The sequence below is a fragment of the Mirounga angustirostris genome, unplaced genomic scaffold, assembly GCF_029215605.1.
Source record: "Mirounga angustirostris isolate CCGP_5_RB_7025 unplaced genomic scaffold, mMirAng1.0.hap1 SCAF_14, whole genome shotgun sequence".
In the NCBI taxonomy this organism is placed as follows: Eukaryota; Metazoa; Chordata; class Mammalia; order Carnivora; family Phocidae; genus Mirounga; species Mirounga angustirostris.
In genome coordinates this window covers 52138423-52157073 of record NW_026991722.1, presented here as the reverse complement: position 1 = coordinate 52157073, position 18651 = coordinate 52138423, and the positions used below count along the sequence as shown (strand labels likewise).

The window sequence follows — 18651 nt, the reverse complement described above, 5'->3', positions numbered from 1 at the left end:
CTCTTTTCTAATTTTCAACACTTTTCTTGAATTATATAAACATACTTAAAAATATTTGCTCTTATGTTCAATATGGAAATTATTTTAGGTCTAAGGTAAAGGTGAATTCTTCCAGAGATAATCTGTGTTTCCTCCAATCAGATATCTAAGGACACTACCAGTCTAGCACCATGTGAAACCAAATGTTTACCTTGAAATTTTTCAGACCACCCAAGTACTATGAATGTAGGTTGCAAACAAAGGCCAATTTACTGATATTGATGAATGCTCTAGGAAAAGAGTTTGATTTTTTTTTTCCTTTTCTACCTAGTGCCAACATTCAAGAGAGGTAATTTTCTTGCAGTCTCCAGAGGCACTTGGGAGTTGAAATGGAAATGGCAGGTTTTTTGTTCAACTTACACTAAAGTTTAGCCCTTTAGGGGATCTAGTTTATTGGGAAAGGGATCTTTTATCAGATTCCCCACTCTGGTTAAAGCCCTGGGTTTTATCTCCTACCTTCTGAGCCCTCAAAGAAATGAAAACTGATGATCAATTTCAATTAGTTTGACAACTGTCCTCTAAGCAAAACCTGGCTTTCGTGTTCTACTTACCTCTCTGAGTTCTACCATCACTTAGAAACCTTACCTTTTTGCCAGTTCAAATATTAAGATACATATCATAATGATATATAGCCAGAAATAGCCTTTTAGCTCATCTCTACATGAATTTCCTCTGCGTTGTCTAGTCCATCTCTGTATAACCCTCAGAGCCTAGTACTGTGCCTGATAGTGTGCTGGAGCCAGCATTTACTGGGTCATGAGAGCCAACTCTCCTGAACACCTCATTCAATGGCTGCACATAGGCACTGGAAATCAGCTGTGATGAGGACTTACACCATGGGCAAAAGCTACAAATCAAGGTCCCATCACCCCACTCACCAGAGAGCCAGTTGTTCAACATGAAACAGCATCACTGTGTCTCAGTCAAGTGTCCAAATATTGACTGAACTAAGTAGAATCTTCTAGTTATTATCCAATTTGTTAATTCTATCCTCACTAGTAAGTTTTTCATCTTCTCCTAATAGATTCCATGTTGTCATGACACTTAATGGGTACGGTTTCTACTCCATAATTCAGGACATAGAAATATGCCAGTCACTACCAGAATACAGTAGCTTCTCCATCGACAACTGTTTTCTGGTATCGTATATTACAGCCGTTATTAGGTTCCCACGGAAACATTCATGAAGATGCCAAATACTATTCCTCAATTAGTTGTATAATTTTCAGTAATCTCACTAATTAAGCTCTCCTAAATCAGGGCACATTTATTTCTTCTTAAGTGCCTCCAAAGAAAAACTTCTCTGACAGTTCTAGTTCCACCATAAGTTGGTGTGATTTGGTACCGATCCATTATTTGTTTTGAGCTTGAAGTTTCTCACTTGGAAAGTGAGGATATATTATCTCTAAGGTATCCATGATTCTAGAATACACTATTTATAGATACTGGCTCATATTTTAAACTGGCCTCTGTCTCCTCTTACATAACCGCAAACATTCTTACTAATTTTCAGTTACAGTAATTTGCAAGCCTATAATGTTTTTCAACATGTTTATCACCTGGTAATTCTAAGCTCCTAATACTATACTTATTAAATGTTATACTTGTTGTGTATTAAAGAATTCAAGACCCCTGGATCTCAGATACAAAGAGAACTTTCCTTTACTGAAATTTTACCATATTCCAGGCTCTCTGCTTAATGCTTTATATGTATTATTTTATTCAATCTCTAGAACAGCCCTCTGAAAGGCCCTCCTTCAGAGATTTTTTTAATAAGTAATACAGAAGTGATAACCCTAAGTATATCCAAGAGTATACAACATATTCTTCCAGTTTGTTTAAAGTACATAAAAACTCATATATTTTTAAATTAAAAATTTTATAGGTGACACACAATGTTTCATTAGTTTCTGGTATACAACATAGTGATTCCACATCTCCATAGGTTATACTATGCTCACCACAAGTGTAGCTACTATCCGTCGCCATATATCATTATCATAGTATAATTGACTGTATTTCCTATGCTGTGTCTTTTATTCCCATGATTTATTCATTCCACAACTGCAAGTGTGTATCTCCCACTCTTTTTCACCCATTTTGCCCATCTCCTCCCCACAAGCTTATATTTTTTTAAAAGGCATCATCTTATACATAATTTTGCAACTTTTCAACAAAATGTATTTTGTACACCTTCCTTGTTAGGACACGGAAATTTATTATACTCTTTTTAACAGCAACATATACTCTACTGTATAAATTACTATAATGGAGTTGTCCAATCCTAAATGATGGACATTTAAGACTGTTTCCAAAGTTACCCATTATAAATTCTTTTAATACTCTGATATTCTTACAACATATCTTCACACACTTGTGGCAGTGTGTCTGTCACATAAATTATTTCAATACATGGTGATGGTATAGAGATGGCTGCAAATTCTTTGCTCCTTCTCCCATGGGGAAGAGAGAGTCTATTCCCACCTCTCCACGTATTCCTCGGATCTGGAGTGGCCAGACTGACCTATGAAATGTACTTTCCGCGGCTGGGACTTGAGAGACCTGCAGCTTCTGTCTTAACTGCTTGGAACACCTTCTTAAAACCCAGATGCCATTTGAAAAAGCCTGAGCAGTTACAAGTAGAGACTCACATGGAGAGATCCAAGACTGTCAGCTTACAACTCCAACTTAGTGCCTAGCCAGCAGCCATTATCAACTGTCAGTATGAGTGGGAGATAAAGAGTAGGAACTGATTTCAAGGAAATTAATAATAATAAAGGAAATAAGGAAATAAAAATAATTTTGAGGAAATATTTCTAATCCGGATGTGTGGGGTGATTTTCATCTCCAGCCTGTTCAGTAACCACAATGCTCTTGAAAAAGAAATGGAGAGCCTCAGAACTAAGATAAAACCCACTGCCCAGCCAGTAAAATGATCCTAAGAGTCAAAATGAAGTCAAGGATGTCTCTTTGTTAAGACCTCAGATTTAAGGCACTGCTTCCTAGATTCTCTTAGGCATTATTCACAGCACCCTGGGGAGAGGATGTGTGTGAGAACAGTAACCTCAGAAGACAGTGCCAGACGCGGCTGAATTCCCAACAAGTAACCAGTACCAACCACCAGCTGTGTGAGTGAGGCACTTTGGAGCTCCCACATCCCAAGTGTAACCAGCCAACACTGCAACTAGCTAACATTACTTGGAGACACCCACAGAGACCTGAGAACTAGTATGTTGTTATTGTTTAATGCCAGTAACTTTTGCAGTGTTTGCCAGGTAGCAATGGATAACTGAAACATTTATATTGCAAACTGCCCTTCAAAGGTGTTACGGGTTGAATTTTGTCCCTCAAAATTCCTATGTTGAAGTCCTAACCCCTCAGTTCCTCCGAATATGACCTTACTTAAAGATAGTGTCTTTACAGAAGTAATCAAGTTAAAATGAGGTCCTAACGTTAGGCCCTAACCTAACGAGTGGTATCTTTGTAAGAAGGGGACACAAACAGGCATAGATGTGAACAGACACAGGGAGAAGATGACCATCCACAAACCAAGGAGAGAGGCCTGGGATAAATCCTTGCCTCACAGCCCTCATAAAGAATCAACCCTGCCCACACCTTGAATTTGGATTTCAAGCCTCTGGAACTGTGAGGCCATCAATTTCTATTGTTTAAGCTACTTAGTCTCTGGCACTTTGTCACAGCAGCCCTAACAACTAATAAATAAGAGTTACACCAAATTACATTTCCACAACATTATCTGAGAATACTTTTTCCAGTACCATTGTCAAGAGTAGATACTGGCCTTGAGTTTTAGACAATTTCAAATCCCAAAAACATGTCTCATTTGAATTTCTTGGCCCATACATTCACATATTGTGCCCAATTTTATATTGCTTATCAATTTGTAGGATTTAAATTGGTTTGACAAGGTTAGCCATCTGAATATTATCATAAAATTATTTCAAATAGGGCTTTTAAACTTTAAAAATATGTTAAACTTTAAAAATACACATTAAAATTAGAGCTACAAATTAAAAAAAATTCAAATACATACCTCTTTTCTATAATGATTGGCAGCATCCAAATTATCCAAAATAATGGTGTCTCCTAACAGCATACCAAATACTAAAAAATTCAATAAATTTTAAAAATTATGACATCTTCTTTGGTCATATTAAAATATTAACACATTACAAAATTTTCTTAGAAAGAATGGTAACGTTAGAATTTTATTTCAACACTTTAACAAGAAAAAAGAGATTAAAATATCAATAAAACTATAACTTATAAAATAAATAAGAACATAAATTTCCATAACCAGTAATTTGTATATCTGGATCATAAGTGTAGCATCTGTATTAAAAAGCCACCATAATTTCCTTTACCTGTTTCACAATGTTCTACATTATCTGGAAATGTTAACAAATCTCGGGCAAAGACTGGATCTCCAATGGGTTTAAAATACAATCTTCCATTTCGGTAATGAGGTAGAGGTCTGAATGAAAAGAAATTTAAAAAATATATTAAAACAAGTATGTATTTTTAATTAAAAAATATAAAAAACATATGTATATATTGCTTATCATTATTGCGATCATTTAAATCAATTCCCCATCCACAAGTGACACTACTAAATTTCCTTAGAAATGAGAATATTTACTATATAAGAATACCTACTTAGTTTTATCTGTTCTACTAAAATCAATATAAACTAATTGCTGTTGAGTCTGACAAGGGAAAAAGCAGCCTCTAAAGCTGGCCCTAAATGGGGATGCCAATAAAATGACTATCTCATGTGGAGAGTGACCCTAGCATGGACAAGAAAGAGGCAAGGCCCAAGACAGAGATCCATGTGAGGGAGGTAGATCAGGTACTCTGGCTCTGTGTCCCTTCCCACAGAGTACAGAATGACAACTGAAGCCAGAGACAACAATGGGATTCAAGAGGTGGAGGCTGACTAGTGTGTCAGGACCTCTCCCTTCCACGTGGCAGAGCTTTTCGCACATCTTCTTGAAAGTAGGAGTGCTGGAGGGTAGGGGTGGGTCTAGGAGCTAGGTAACTCAATCCCAGTAAGAGCCACAATACCAGGAACAGAGAGGATAACTAGTTTCCAGTGCAAACATTAGCACTAAATACCAAATCCATACTTTCCCTAAATCAAAGATTTTTAACTTGGTTTTAATGGATTCTGCTGATAAAAGAAGCCCTCCTAAAGGGAAAAATTATTCACACCAAAAGTATTACCCTTAATGAACACAGGAATTATGATCTGACTGGTTTTCCCATGTTGTTTAAAATGGGTACTGAGCAGTAGCAGAGTGGGAGATTTTAGAAGCAGACAGATTCGAGTTCAAATTCTGGTTGTTTCCTCAAACTATTTTTAGATTACAAAATGAAATACATGTTAGTTTAATAACACAGTAGACTCTTTAATATATTAGAGTTCTTATTCTCCTTAAGTCCCTATTCCTACCCAACTGTAAAGCTCTATTTAGGAATCTGAGAAAATTATCAATACTGTTCTACATTTTATCTTTTTTGTTTTGTTACTATTTCCTTTCAGTCTTTTAAGGTCAAAATCAGACTACACATAAAATATTTCGAAATTTAGATAAAAAATGCCTGATTGGTTTGCATGGTTATTCCCTAAAAATGTTTTAAAAAATGAGGAATTAAAGAAACCAGATTTATATTAAAATAATAAAACATTCTAACTAGATAGTCTCTTACATTTCAACTTCGCTACTGGCAGTTACAACAGAGACTTTCTCTACCTAAATAATGACTGCTTATCTTCACAGGACATAAACAGGACAAAACACGTGCATCTATACACTTACTCCAAATAAAAGAGTTTCATATTTCATCAATGATATTGACATCCTTTCTATTGTAAAAGCCAAAAATTTGCTTTGGGTTTGTACGTGCCTGTGTAACTTATATACAAATAACATTTACTTGGCAAATTAAACATGGCCAGCATATATGAGTAAATACACTGCAATACCCACCTTAATGAAGAATACACATTTGTAACGAAAATAAAAATAATCTAGATAATTTGAGTCACTGCTCAGTTTATTTTCGGCATCTTTTATAGAAACCATTTTAAAATTAAGCACTTTGTTAACAGAAGACATACAAATGGCTACCAGACACAGGAAAAAATGCTCAACATCACTAGTCATCAGGGAAATACAAATCAAAACCACAATGAGATACCACCTTACAACAGTTAGAATGGCAAAAATTAACAAAACAGGAAACAACAAATGTCGGCGAGGATGTGGAGAAAGGGGAACCCTCTTACACTGTTGGTGGGAATGCAAGTTGGTACAGCCACTCTGGAAAACAGTATGGAGGTTCCTCAAGATGTTGAAAATAGAATTACCCTATGACCCAGCAATTGTACTACTGGGTATTTATCCCAAAGATACAGATGTAGTGAAAAGAAGGGGCACATGTCCCCCAGTGTTCGTAGCAGCAATGTCCACAATAGCCAAACTGTGGAAGGAGCCGAGATGCCCTTCAACAGATGAATGGATAAAGAAGATGTGGTATATATATACAATGGAATATTAGCCATCAGAAAGGATGAATACACACCATTTGCATTGACGTGGATGGAACTGGAAGGAATTATGCCAAGTGAAATAAGTCAAGCAGAGAAAGACAATTATCATATGGTTTCACTCATACGTGGAACATAAGCAATAGAATGAAAGGGAGGGAAAACTGAATGGGAAGAAATCAGAGAGGGAGACAAACCATGAGAGACTCTGGACTCCGGGAAACAAACTGAGGGTTACAGAAGGGAGGGGGGTGGGGGGACGGGGTAACCAGGTGATGGGTATTAAGAAGGGCACGTGTTGTGATGAGCACTGGGTGTTATACGCAACTAACGAATCACTGAACACTACATCAAGAACTAATGACGTACTATATAGTGGCTAACTGAATGTAATAAAAAATAAATTTTTTAAAAAAAGAAGAAGATATTTCAGAAAAAGTCATTACTCCCACTTTTTTTCTAACCTTTTCCAATCTGGAAGAGTCTTCTTATAAATAGAATCCAGGGGCAACACCTGCTGACGACCTTGAGTTTCATCATAGATACGACGTGCAGCATCAGTGGTCAGGGTGACAACACAGTCCATGTCACTTGCCAGATGCCAAGAAATGACCATTGCAGCTCTATCATCTTCAATTTGTGCCAGGTGTGCAATCTATAAGCCATTTTTAAAAATCAAGTAAAAAACTTTTAAATGTATAAAAATTTGCTATTAAGTATTTTAAAAGCCCACATCTAAACAGCAAAACCTTTTCTGAAATACTCACATGAATTAACAAAAAATTCTCAAGCTACAAAAACTTACTGGTTTGAATATTAAATATCTATTCTGCTATTAAATTTTGGAAAAACTCATCTACAAATTAAACTCCTATAAATTTTGGAAATGAGCAAGTAAAAATACTTAGAATGTTATCAGCTAATTGATGATGTACATTTTTCACAGTTGATAGCTCTACTATTGAGATGTCTTAATTGATAAAGTAATCATAAAATACATTTAAATAATATACACATACAATAGATGAAGATTAAGATTCAATTAAAAATATAGTTACATATCATACCTTTCTAAGTAGATATCTTACTCCAATATTATAGTATTTCTTTCAAAAACAAATCTAAACATCACAAATAAGAATCATTTCTTCTGCTTATAAGAACACCCTGGAACTTAGGGTAAGTAGCCCCTCTCCTACTTACAAATACTTTAGTCACAAGCATTCTTGCTCAAAATCTAACAAGATTGAAAATTTGAGGCCAATTTCAAAAGCTCATTCACTACACTGGTATAGTCACATCTATCCTTTACTTTTTTTTTTTTCTCATCAAACTTTTGTTTTAATGGGTCTCAAAATTCTGTGACAGATTGTTGGTCAAGTTGTTTCCATTAAAAAGTACTGATTTTAAAAACTATTAACTTAAAACTGCCACACACACACACAAAAACAAATGGTCCACAAAACATTCTCCTTTCCTCCTGAACTGTCTATCCTTTATTCTTAACTGACCAGGCTGCAAAAACCTGCCCTAGCGATGAAAATGTGTCACTGTTGGAAACATCACAATGTCTACTCTTGTATTCCAATGCTTTGTTAGTGGAATAAAGATAAGAAGAGAGACAAGCAAAGAAACTACTACATGTAAATGAAGATGAAAAACATGTTCCAGGGGCGCCTGGGTGGCTCAGTTGGTTAAGCAACTGCCTTCAGCTCAGGTCATGATCCTGGAGTCCCAGGATCGAGTCCTGCATCGGGCTCCCTGCTCGGCAGGGAGTCTGCTTCTCCCTCTGACCCTCCCCCCTCTCCTGCTCTCTCTCTCTCATTCTCTCTCTCAAATAAATAAATAAAATCTTTAAAAAAAAAAAAAAAAGAAAAACATGTTCCAGCAAACAGAGGAAGTATTAGAAGAGGCAAATCAAAGTGAGTGATCTCATTCTACGTGTGACCACAAGTGCTAAGACAGGGATCCCTTTTGTGGTTGTTCACAAGTACTCTAATCTTATAAATGGGGTAATTTTTTTAAAAAAATACTTATTTTGAGAGAGAGAGAGAGCGCATGGGGGGAGGGGGTGGAAGGAAAGAGAGAATCCCAAGCAGACTTCCCACTGAGCCCAACATGGGCTCTATCTCACAACCCCCAGATCAAGACCTGAGCTGAAATCAAGAGTCGGATGCTTAACCAACTGAGCCATCCAGGCGGCCCATGGGGTAATTATATCTAAGTAAAGCTATGAGTGGAAGGCTCAACATTACACTTTCTCCTTAAATTTTCAGGTGATACAAAGTATATATACAATATTTTCTTTTCCGAAAGGAGACATGAGCTCAATATTTTTACTTGTGTACCATATACAATGTTCTGTTCATTCAAGCTTTAACTACTTTTTCAGCTTTTTTGAGCCTACCCTAGCCATTTTTCATGGATGTTATGAATTTTTCCTCAGGGATAGGAGATGAATAGCACTTAAACGAAAGAAATACAGATGGAATTTCAAGGTATTTGGAATTAAGGAGGGCAAGACTAAAACATCCAAGTTAACTGAGGTATTCACAATTATAAAAATAAACACAAAACACATTATAAAGTCTAGGTGAAAATCTCCTCTTGTCCCTTCTACATTCCACAATTATTTATTCTAGTTAGAATAAATACCAGGAAGAATTTTTTTAAAGAAGTATCAATGAAGATTAAGCATGATTTGAAGGGAGTGGAAAACTTTCTCTTGATGGTTAGGAGAGGGCTCATATTCTGAGAGGACAGAGGAGAGCCTACATAAAATGAGACTTCAAAGGTTTCCCCCAGATTTTTTAGGTATGAGAAATATTAAAATGGAAGATTTTAAAATATATTTCTTCTGCTAAAATTTATTTTATGCTTTGGTAAAATCTTACCTATTAAGAATTTTGTATCAAATAACCATTGAATGTGGAATGTCAGTACCTAAAAGCAGGCTAACTATAGTTATCTATATGCTTAAATCATAGGACTGCTTCTTCTATAAAGACAGCTTCTTTCTGTAAATTCTTTAAATTGGTTCTGAGGAATAACAATTTTAAAAATTATAAATCAGAATCTTGTTTTCCAACTTATAAATTTACACCTTAATATTTCAATTTTCATATTCGGGGTTTAAATAATAATGCAACATGGTTTCACTATTAAACATGGTTACACACTTTTGGAGTAACCATTACCCTCTATTTTCACTGTGTAGTTGGCTTGTGATGTTAGGAAACCACTTATAAAGAAACTAAAATGGATTTTGGAGTCAGGGAAACCTTGGTTTACATCTAAGTTCTGCCCCTTACTAACTATATATTGACAATTAAGTTCTCTGAATTTCAATATCCTCATGCAAAAACTAGAAACACTATAAAAAACTCATACAGTGGTTGTAAAAGTAGTATGTACACAGGCATATAGAACAGTGATTTAACAATCAGATTTTGGAATCAGACTGCCTGCGCTTGAGTCTGTGCTCTGCCATTTACCCGCTTGTTATGTAACCTTGAACAAGTTTTTTTAAATCTTTCTGTACCTCAGTTTCAGTTTCCTCAATTTTAAAACAGAGGTAAAAGCAGAAAGGGGAGATGCATATTAAATGGAAAAGTTTAGCAAGTAAAACACATATACATATAATACCACAAATCTTAATATCATCAAAAACTGAAGGTGCTGAGGACACCTATAAGAAACACTTTCTAGGGTGGCTCAGTTGGTTAAGAGTTTGCCTTCAGCTCAGGTCATGATCCTAGGACTCTGGGATCAAGCCCCGCATTGGGCTCCCTGATCAGCGGGGAGCCTGCTTCTCCCTCTCCCCCTCCCTCTGCTCATGCTTGCTATCTCTATGTCAAGTAGGTAAATAAAATCTTAAAAAAAAAAAAAAATAGAGGGGTGCCCGGGTGGCTCAGCCCTTAAGCGTCTGCCTTTGGCTCAGGTCATGATCCCTGGATCCTGGGATCGAGCCCCGCATCAGGCTCCCTGCTCTGCGGGAAGCCTGCTTCTCCCTCTCCCACTCTCCCTGCTTGTGTTCCCTCTTTCGCTGTGTCTCTGTCAAATAAATAAAATCTTTAAAAAATAAAGAAACACTTTCTATAAAATAGAATGTTCAAGACTGAATAATCATAAGATAAAAATGAAAATACATTTCATTTGACAAAAGGGAAGACCAAAGAGGCAAAGAATTAAAGAAGAAAGAATGGCACTCTTTTGGCAGTAAATATGCATGAAGTTTTTTGTTTATCGTTGTTCTTTCTTAAGTTCTAGGAGCTTAAATCCCAGAATTCACTTTCTAACAATATTAGACTCAACAAAATTCTAAACTTTTTCTTTTGTTGTCTCACTGAAGTTTGAGTCACATGGAAAGGTCTTGGCTACCTATTAAGTCATATAACATGAAAGCATCTATAAGCAGATAACAAGCCTTGGACTGAAACACGCTAATTTCTGCGACAGCCCTCAACAGTAAATAAGAATTACGGAATTATGCATTTCAGTTTTAAATTCTGCCAAATCCCTATTATGGTAACGAGAACAAGTAATTTATGGGAAAAAACGAAAAAGTACAAAGAAACTGACACTATTATTATAATGTCACTTTAACACATTTTAAACAAAACAACATAATAAAATGTACTGCCTCTTAATAGGCTTAAACACAAACCTTTCCCAAAACATCTCCACTGCCTTTAGTATAGTTTGGAAGAGTACATGATCTTCTAGGTTTTTTCCTCAGTTCTTCCTGTTCTGATAACTTTCTTTTCAAAAGTGCTTCAATATGTGGCATCTGTAATTTGTAAAGAAAAATTAACTACAAGGCCAATTACTCCTGTACTAGACAGCCATAATGATAGCAGAGAAAAATCAACAATTTGGACAACTCAAGAACATAAAGTTATTAAACAGGCATTACATTATAGTAATGTAAAGCTTTCACCTCACTGACTTTACCTTGATAGTTAGGAAATACACAACCCACAATAGGACTTCTCTTTGCAACTGAGCTATACACATAAAAAAACGTAAGTTTAAAAAAAATATTGTCTTAGCCTGGTGGTGGGTATTGAGGAGGGCACATTCTGCATGGAGCACTAGGTGTTGTGCACAAACAATGAATCATGGAACACTTCATCTAGAACTAATGATGTAATGTATGGGGATTAACATAAGAATAAAAAAAAAAAAGAAAAAAAATTGTCACTTTCTCTCATTTTCTTTGCCACCACATATACTGGTTATAACTTATGAGGCCCCTTCAATATAGTTCTCAAATTGACATATTATAAATTTCACTTATATTGGGGTCATTACATTAGAAACACAAACTGTAATTTCTTTGAAAAAAGTATTCTATCGGGGGCGGAGAAGAAACTTGGCGGAGAAGTAGGAGACCTGGATTTCGTCTGGTCCCAGGAATTCAGCTGGATAGGGATCAAACCATTCTGAACACCTACAAACTCAACAGGAGATCAAAGAAAAGAACAGCAACAACTCTCTGAACAGAAAAGCAACCACTTTCTGGAAGGTAGGACGTGCGGAGAAGTGAATCCGAGGTGATATTCGGGAGGATAGACAGCGGTGGAGGGGGCCTCTGTCGGCCACTTCTGGCAAGTGATAGAGCAGCGGAGCACAAAATCAGAACTTTTAGAAGTCGGCTCCGCTGAGGGACATCACTCCAGTGGCTAAGCGGAGGGTAGAACCCTCGAGGGACAGTGTGGTCTCAGGAACCTCAGGGTCACAGGAAGACCGGGGGTGCCTGAGTGCGGCAGAGCTCCCAGGTGTCAGAGGGCAAGCTGGCTGCAGAGACGGAGCCCAGGCGCGGGTCTCAGGTCGGGGTTGCCATAAACCATGACCCGCGGCACAGTCGGGCCACTGCTCCTCCAGCAGGGACCCAACAAGCGGCAGATCCAGGGAGACTCTCCTTCCTCCCCTGGGAGGAGTGGCGTGGAAGCACACCGCAGGGATCTGCTGGGTTTGGAGACTCCACGCCGAGTCGGGTGCCAGAGATAGAAATGCTCGGTCATAGGCCAGGTGAGCACGGAGTGCAGCCAGAGACTGGGGAGACAGGAGTGACTGACTGCTTTTCTCTGGGGGCTCACTGAGGAGTGGGGCCCCGAGTTCTCCTCTCCTCCGGGGTGGAGATTGGGAGGCCGCCATTCTCACTCTCGTCCTCCAAAGCTGTACGGAAAGCTTACAGGGAACAAAAGTTCCCGAGAGCAAACCCGAGCACATTACTTAGCCCGGACCAGCAAGGGTGGGGCAATTCCGCCTCCAGCAAAGACATTTGGGAACCATGGCAACAGGCCCCTCCCCCAGAAGATCAGCAAGAACAGCCAGCCAAGACCAAGTTTACCCATCAATGACAACAGCAGAACTCCAGCACTAGGGAAATACTGCACATAGAATCCATGGCTTTTTTACCATGATTCTTCAGTCTTTCAAAGTTAATTTTTTTTTGAATTTTTCTTTTTCCTTTTTTCAACCAACATCTTATCAATCCTTTTAAAAAATATTTTTATTTTTCATTTTTAGAGTCATATTCTATCCCTTCATAGTAGTTACCCTTATTTTTGGCATATATATATATAAGTTGTTCTCTCTTTAAAATTTTGAGATACACTTTCTTCTAACAGATCAAAATATACCCTAAATCTCTAGTGTGTGGCTTTGCTCTACTCTCCTGCCTGATCACATTTTTTTTTAATCTTCTTTTTTCAAACAACTTATCAATTCCTTTTATAAAATTTTTTATAATTCTCATCTTTACAGTCATATTCCATCCCTTCATATCAACCCTTATTTTTGTACATATGTAAGTTTTTCTTTCTTTAAAATTTTGGGAGGCACTTTCTTCTAACAGACCAAAATACACCCCAAATCTAGTGTGTGGCATTGATCTATGCACCAGCCTGATCATATTTTATCATATTCTGTTTTTTTTGTTTTGTTTTGTTCTGTTTTTGCTTGTTTTTATCTTTTTCTTTTTCTTCTTTTTTCTTTCTTTCCCTTTCTTTTTCCCCGGCTTCAGGTCTTTTCTGATTTGTTTAGAGTGTATTTTCTGGGGACGTTGTTACCCTGTTAGCATTCTGTTCTCTCATTAATCTATTCTCCTCTGCACAAAATGACAAGACGGAAAAAATCACCTCAACAAAAAGAACAAGAGGTAGTACCGATTGCCAGGGACCTACTCAAGGACATTAGTACGATGTCAGATCTAGAGTTCAGAATCATCAATTTAAAGATACTGGATGGGCTTGAAAAAAGCATGGAAGATACTAGAGAAACCCTTTCTGGAGAAATAAAAGAACTAAAATCTAACCAAGTCGAAATAAAAAAGGCTATTAATGAGGTGCAATCAAATATGGGGGCTCTAACTGCTGGGATAAATGAGGCAGAATAAAGAATCAGTGATATAGAAGACCAAATGATGGAAAATAAAGAAGCTGAGAAAAAGAGAGATAAACAACTACTGGATCACAAGGGCAGAATTTAAGAGATAAGCGATACCATAAGAAGAAACAACATTAGAATAATTGGGATCCCAGAAGAAGAAGAAAGAGAGAGAGGGGCAGAAGGTACATTGGAACAAATTATAGCAGAGAACTTCCCTAATTTGGGGAAGGAAACAGGCATCAAAATCCAGGAGGCACAGAGAACCCCTCTCAAAATCAATAAAAATAGGTCAACACCCCGACATCTAATAGTAAAACTTACAAGTCTCAGAGACAAAGAGAAAATCCTGAAAGCAGCTCGGGAGAAGAGACATGTAACCTACAATGGTAGAAACATTAGATTGGCAACAGACCTATCCACAGAGACCTGGCAGGCCAGAAAGGACTGACAGGATATATTCAGAGCACTAAATGAGAAAAATATGCAGCCAAGAATACTCTATCCAGCTAGGCTGTCACTGAAAATAGAAGGAGAGATAAAAAGCTTCCAGGACAAACAAAAACTAAAAGAATTTGCAAACACGAAACCAGCCCTACAAGAAATATTGAAAGGGGTCCTCTAAGCAAAGAGAGAGCCTAAAAGCAACATAGACCAGAAAGGAACACAGACAATATACAGTAACAGTCACCTTACAGGCAATACAATGGCACTAAATTCCTATCTTTCAATAGTTACCCTGAATGTACATGGGCTAAATGCCCCAATCAAAAGACAAAGACTATCAGATTGGATTAAAAAACAGGACCCATCGATATGCCGTCTGCAAGAGACTCATTTTAGACCCAAAGACACCCCCAGATTGAAAGTGAGGGGGTGGAAAACCATTTACCATGCTAATGGACATCAAAAGAAAGCTGGGGTGGCAATCCTTTTATCAGACAAATTAGATTTTAAACCAAAGACTGTAATAAGAGATGAGGAAGGACACTATATCCTACTTAAAGGGTCTATCCTACTAAAAGGGTCTATCCAACAAGAAGATCTAACAATAGTAAATACCTATGCCCCTAACATGGGAGCAGCCAATTAATAACAAAACCCAAGAAACACATTGACAACAATACAATAATAGTGGGGGACTTTAACAACCCCCTCACTGAAATGGACAGATCATCTAAGCAAAAGATCAACAAGGAAATAAAGACTTTAAATGACACACTGGACCAAATGGACTTCACAGACATATTCAGAACATTCCATCCCAAAGTAACAGAATACACATTCTTCTTTAGTGCCCATGGAACATTCTCCAGAATAGATCACATCCTAGGTCACAAATCAGGTTTGAACTGGTACCAAAAGACTGGGATCATTCCCTGCCCATTTTCAGACCACAATGCATTGAAACTAGAACTCAATCACATGAGGAAAGTTGGAAAGAACTCAAATAAATGGAGGCTAAAGAGCATCCTACTAAAGAATGAATGGTCAACCAGGAAATTAAAGAAGAATTAAAAAAATACATGGAAACCAATGAAAATGAAAATACAACTGTTCAAAATCTTTGGGATGCAGCAAAGGCAGTCCTAAGAAGAAAGTATATAGCAATACAAGCCTTTCTCAAGAAATAAGAAAGGTCTCAAATACACAACCTAACCCTACACCTAAAGGAGCTAGAGAAAAAACAGCAAATAAAGCCTAAACCCAGCAGGAGAAGAGAAATCATAAAGATCAGAGCAGAAATCCATGAAATAGAAACCAAAAGAACAGTAGAACAGATCAACAAAACTAGGAGCTGGTTCTTTGAAAGAATTAACAAGACTGATAAACCCCTGGCCAGACTTATCAAAAAGAACAGAGAAAGGACCCAAATCAACAAAATCATGAATGAAAGAGGAGAGATCACAAACAACACCAAAGAAATACAAACAATCATAAGAACATATTATGAGCAACTCTATGCCAGCAAATTAGATAACCTGGAAGAAATGGATGCATTCCTAGAGATGTATCAACTACCAAAACCGAACCAGGAATAGAAAACCTGAACAGACCTATAACCACTAAGGAAATTGAAGCAGTCATCAAAAATCTCCCAAAAAACAAAAGCCCAGGGCCAGATGGCTTCCCAGGGGAATTCTACCAAACATTTCAAGAAGAATTAATACCTATTCTTCTGAAACTGTTCCAAAAAATAGAAATGGAAGGAAAACTTCCAAACTCGTTTTATGAGGCCACCATTACCTTGATCCCCAAACCAGACAAAGACTCCATCAAAAAGGAGAATTACAGATCAATATCCTTGATGAACATGGATGCAAAAATTCTCACCAAAATACTAGCCAACAGGATCCAACAGTACATTAAAAAGATTATTCACCATGACCAAGTGGGATTTATCCCTGGGCTGCAAGGTTGGTTCAACATTTGGAAATCAATCAACGTGATACATTAAAAAAGAAAGAACAAGAATCATATGATCCTCTCAACAGATGCAGAAAAAGTTATTTGACAAAGTACAACATCCTTTCTTGATCAAAACTCTTCAGAGTATAGAGAGAGAGGGTACATACCTCAATATCATGAAAGCCATCTATGAAAAACCCACAGCGAATATCATTCTCCATGGGGAAAAACTGAGAGCTTTCCCCCTAAGGTCAGGAACACGGCAGGGATGTCCACTATCACCACTGCTATTCTAGATAGTACTAGAAGTCCTAGCCACAGCAATCAGACAAGAAACGGAAATAAAAGGCATCCAAATCGGCAAAGAAGAAGTCAAACTCTCAGGCTTTGCAGATAATATGATACTTTACGTGGAAAACCCAAAACTGCTAAAACTCATACAGGAATTCAGTAAAGTGGCAGGATATAAAATCAATGCACAGAAATCAGTGGCATTCCTATTCACCAACAAGACAGAAGAAAGAGAAATTAAGGAGTCGATCCCATTTACAATTGCACCCAAAACCATATGATACCTAGGAATAAATCTAACCAAAGAGGCAAAGGATCTGTACTCAGAAAACTATAAAATACTCATGGAAGAAATTGAGGAAGACACAAAGAAATGGAAAAACGTTCCATGCTCATGGACTGGAAGAACAAATATTGTGAAGATGTCAAAGCTACCTAGAGCAATCTACACATTCAATGCAATCCCCATCAAAATACCATCCACTTTTTTCAAAGAAATGGAACAAATAATCCTAAAATTTGTATGGAACCAGAAAAGACCCCCAAATAGCCAGAGGAGTGTTGGAAAAGCAAAGCAAAGCTGGTGGCATCACAATTCTGGACTTCCAGCTCTATTACAAAGCTGTCATCATCAAGACAGTATGGTACTGGCACAAAAACAGACACATAGATCAATGGAACAGAACAGAGAGCCCAGAAATGGACCCTCAACTCTATGGTCAACTCATCTTTGACAAAGCAGAAAAGAATGTCCAATGGAAAAAGTCTCTTCAACAAATGGTGTTGGGTAAATTAGACAGCCACATGCAGAAGAATGAAACTGGACCATTTCCTTACACCACACACAAAAATAGACTCAAAATGGATGAAAGACCTAAATGTGAGACAGGAGTCCATCAAAATCCTAAAGGAGAACACAGGCAGCAACCTCTTCGACCTTATCCTCAGCAACTTCTTCCTAGAAACATTGCCAAAGGCAAGGGAAGCAAGGGCAAAAATGAACTATTGGGACTTCATCAAGATAAAAAGCTTTTGCACAGCAAAGGAAACAGTCAACAAAACCAAAAGACAACCGACAGAATGGGAGAAGATATTTGCAAATGACATATCAGATAAAGGGCTAGTATCCAAAATCTATAAAGAACTTATCAAACTCAACACCCAAAGAACAAATGATCCAATCAAGAAATGGGCAGAAGATATGAACAGACATTTTTCCAAAGAAGACATCCAAATGGCCAACAGACACATGAAAAAGTGCTCAACATCGCTTGGCATCAGGGAAATCCAAATCAAAACCTCAATGAGGTCAGAATGGCTAAAATTAACAAGTCAGGAAATGACAGATGTTGGCGGGGATGCAGAGAAAGGGGAACCCTCCTACACTGTTGGTGGGAATGCAAGCTCGTGCAACCACTCTGGAAAACAGTATGGAGGTTCCTCAAAAAGTTGAAAATAGAGCTACCATATGATCCAGCAATTGCACTACTGGGTATTTACCCCAAAGGTACAAATGTAGGGATCCGAAGGCGTACATGCACCCCGATGCTTATAGCAGCAATGTCCACAATAGCCAAACTGTGGAAAGAGCCAAGATGTCCATCGACAGATGAATGGATAAAGAAGATGTGGTATATATATACAATGGAATATTACGCAGCCATCAAAAGGAATGAGATCTTGCCATTTGCAACGACGTGGATGGAACTGGAGGGTGTTATGCTGAGTGAAATAAGTCAATCAGTGAAAGACATGTATCATATGACCTCACTGAGGAATTCTTAATTGTAGGAAACAAACTGAGGGTTGCTGGAGTGGGGGTGTGGGTGGGAGGGATGGGGTGGCTGGGTGATAGACATTGGGGAGGATATGTGCTATGGTGAGCGCTGTGAATTGTGCAAGACTGTTGAATCACAGATCTGTACCTCTGAAACAAATAATGCAATATA

At 37.7% G+C, this 18651-nt stretch overlaps 1 protein-coding gene across 2 annotated transcripts in view; it reads right to left on the bottom strand.

Moving 5' to 3' along the window:
• Nucleotides 1-18651, bottom strand: part of SMCHD1 (structural maintenance of chromosomes flexible hinge domain containing 1) — a 139266-nt gene that overhangs the window by 19474 nt on the left and 101141 nt on the right. For both annotated transcript variants that reach the window (XM_064577866.1, XM_064577867.1), the window contains 4 exons: nucleotides 11277-11399; nucleotides 7075-7265; nucleotides 4425-4534; nucleotides 4094-4164 (listed from right to left, as the gene is read on the bottom strand). In XM_064577866.1, the coding sequence (XP_064433936.1) occupies nucleotides 4094-4164; nucleotides 4425-4534; nucleotides 7075-7265; nucleotides 11277-11399 (495 nt within the window). The remainder of the gene's footprint in view (nucleotides 1-4093; nucleotides 4165-4424; nucleotides 4535-7074; nucleotides 7266-11276; nucleotides 11400-18651) is intronic.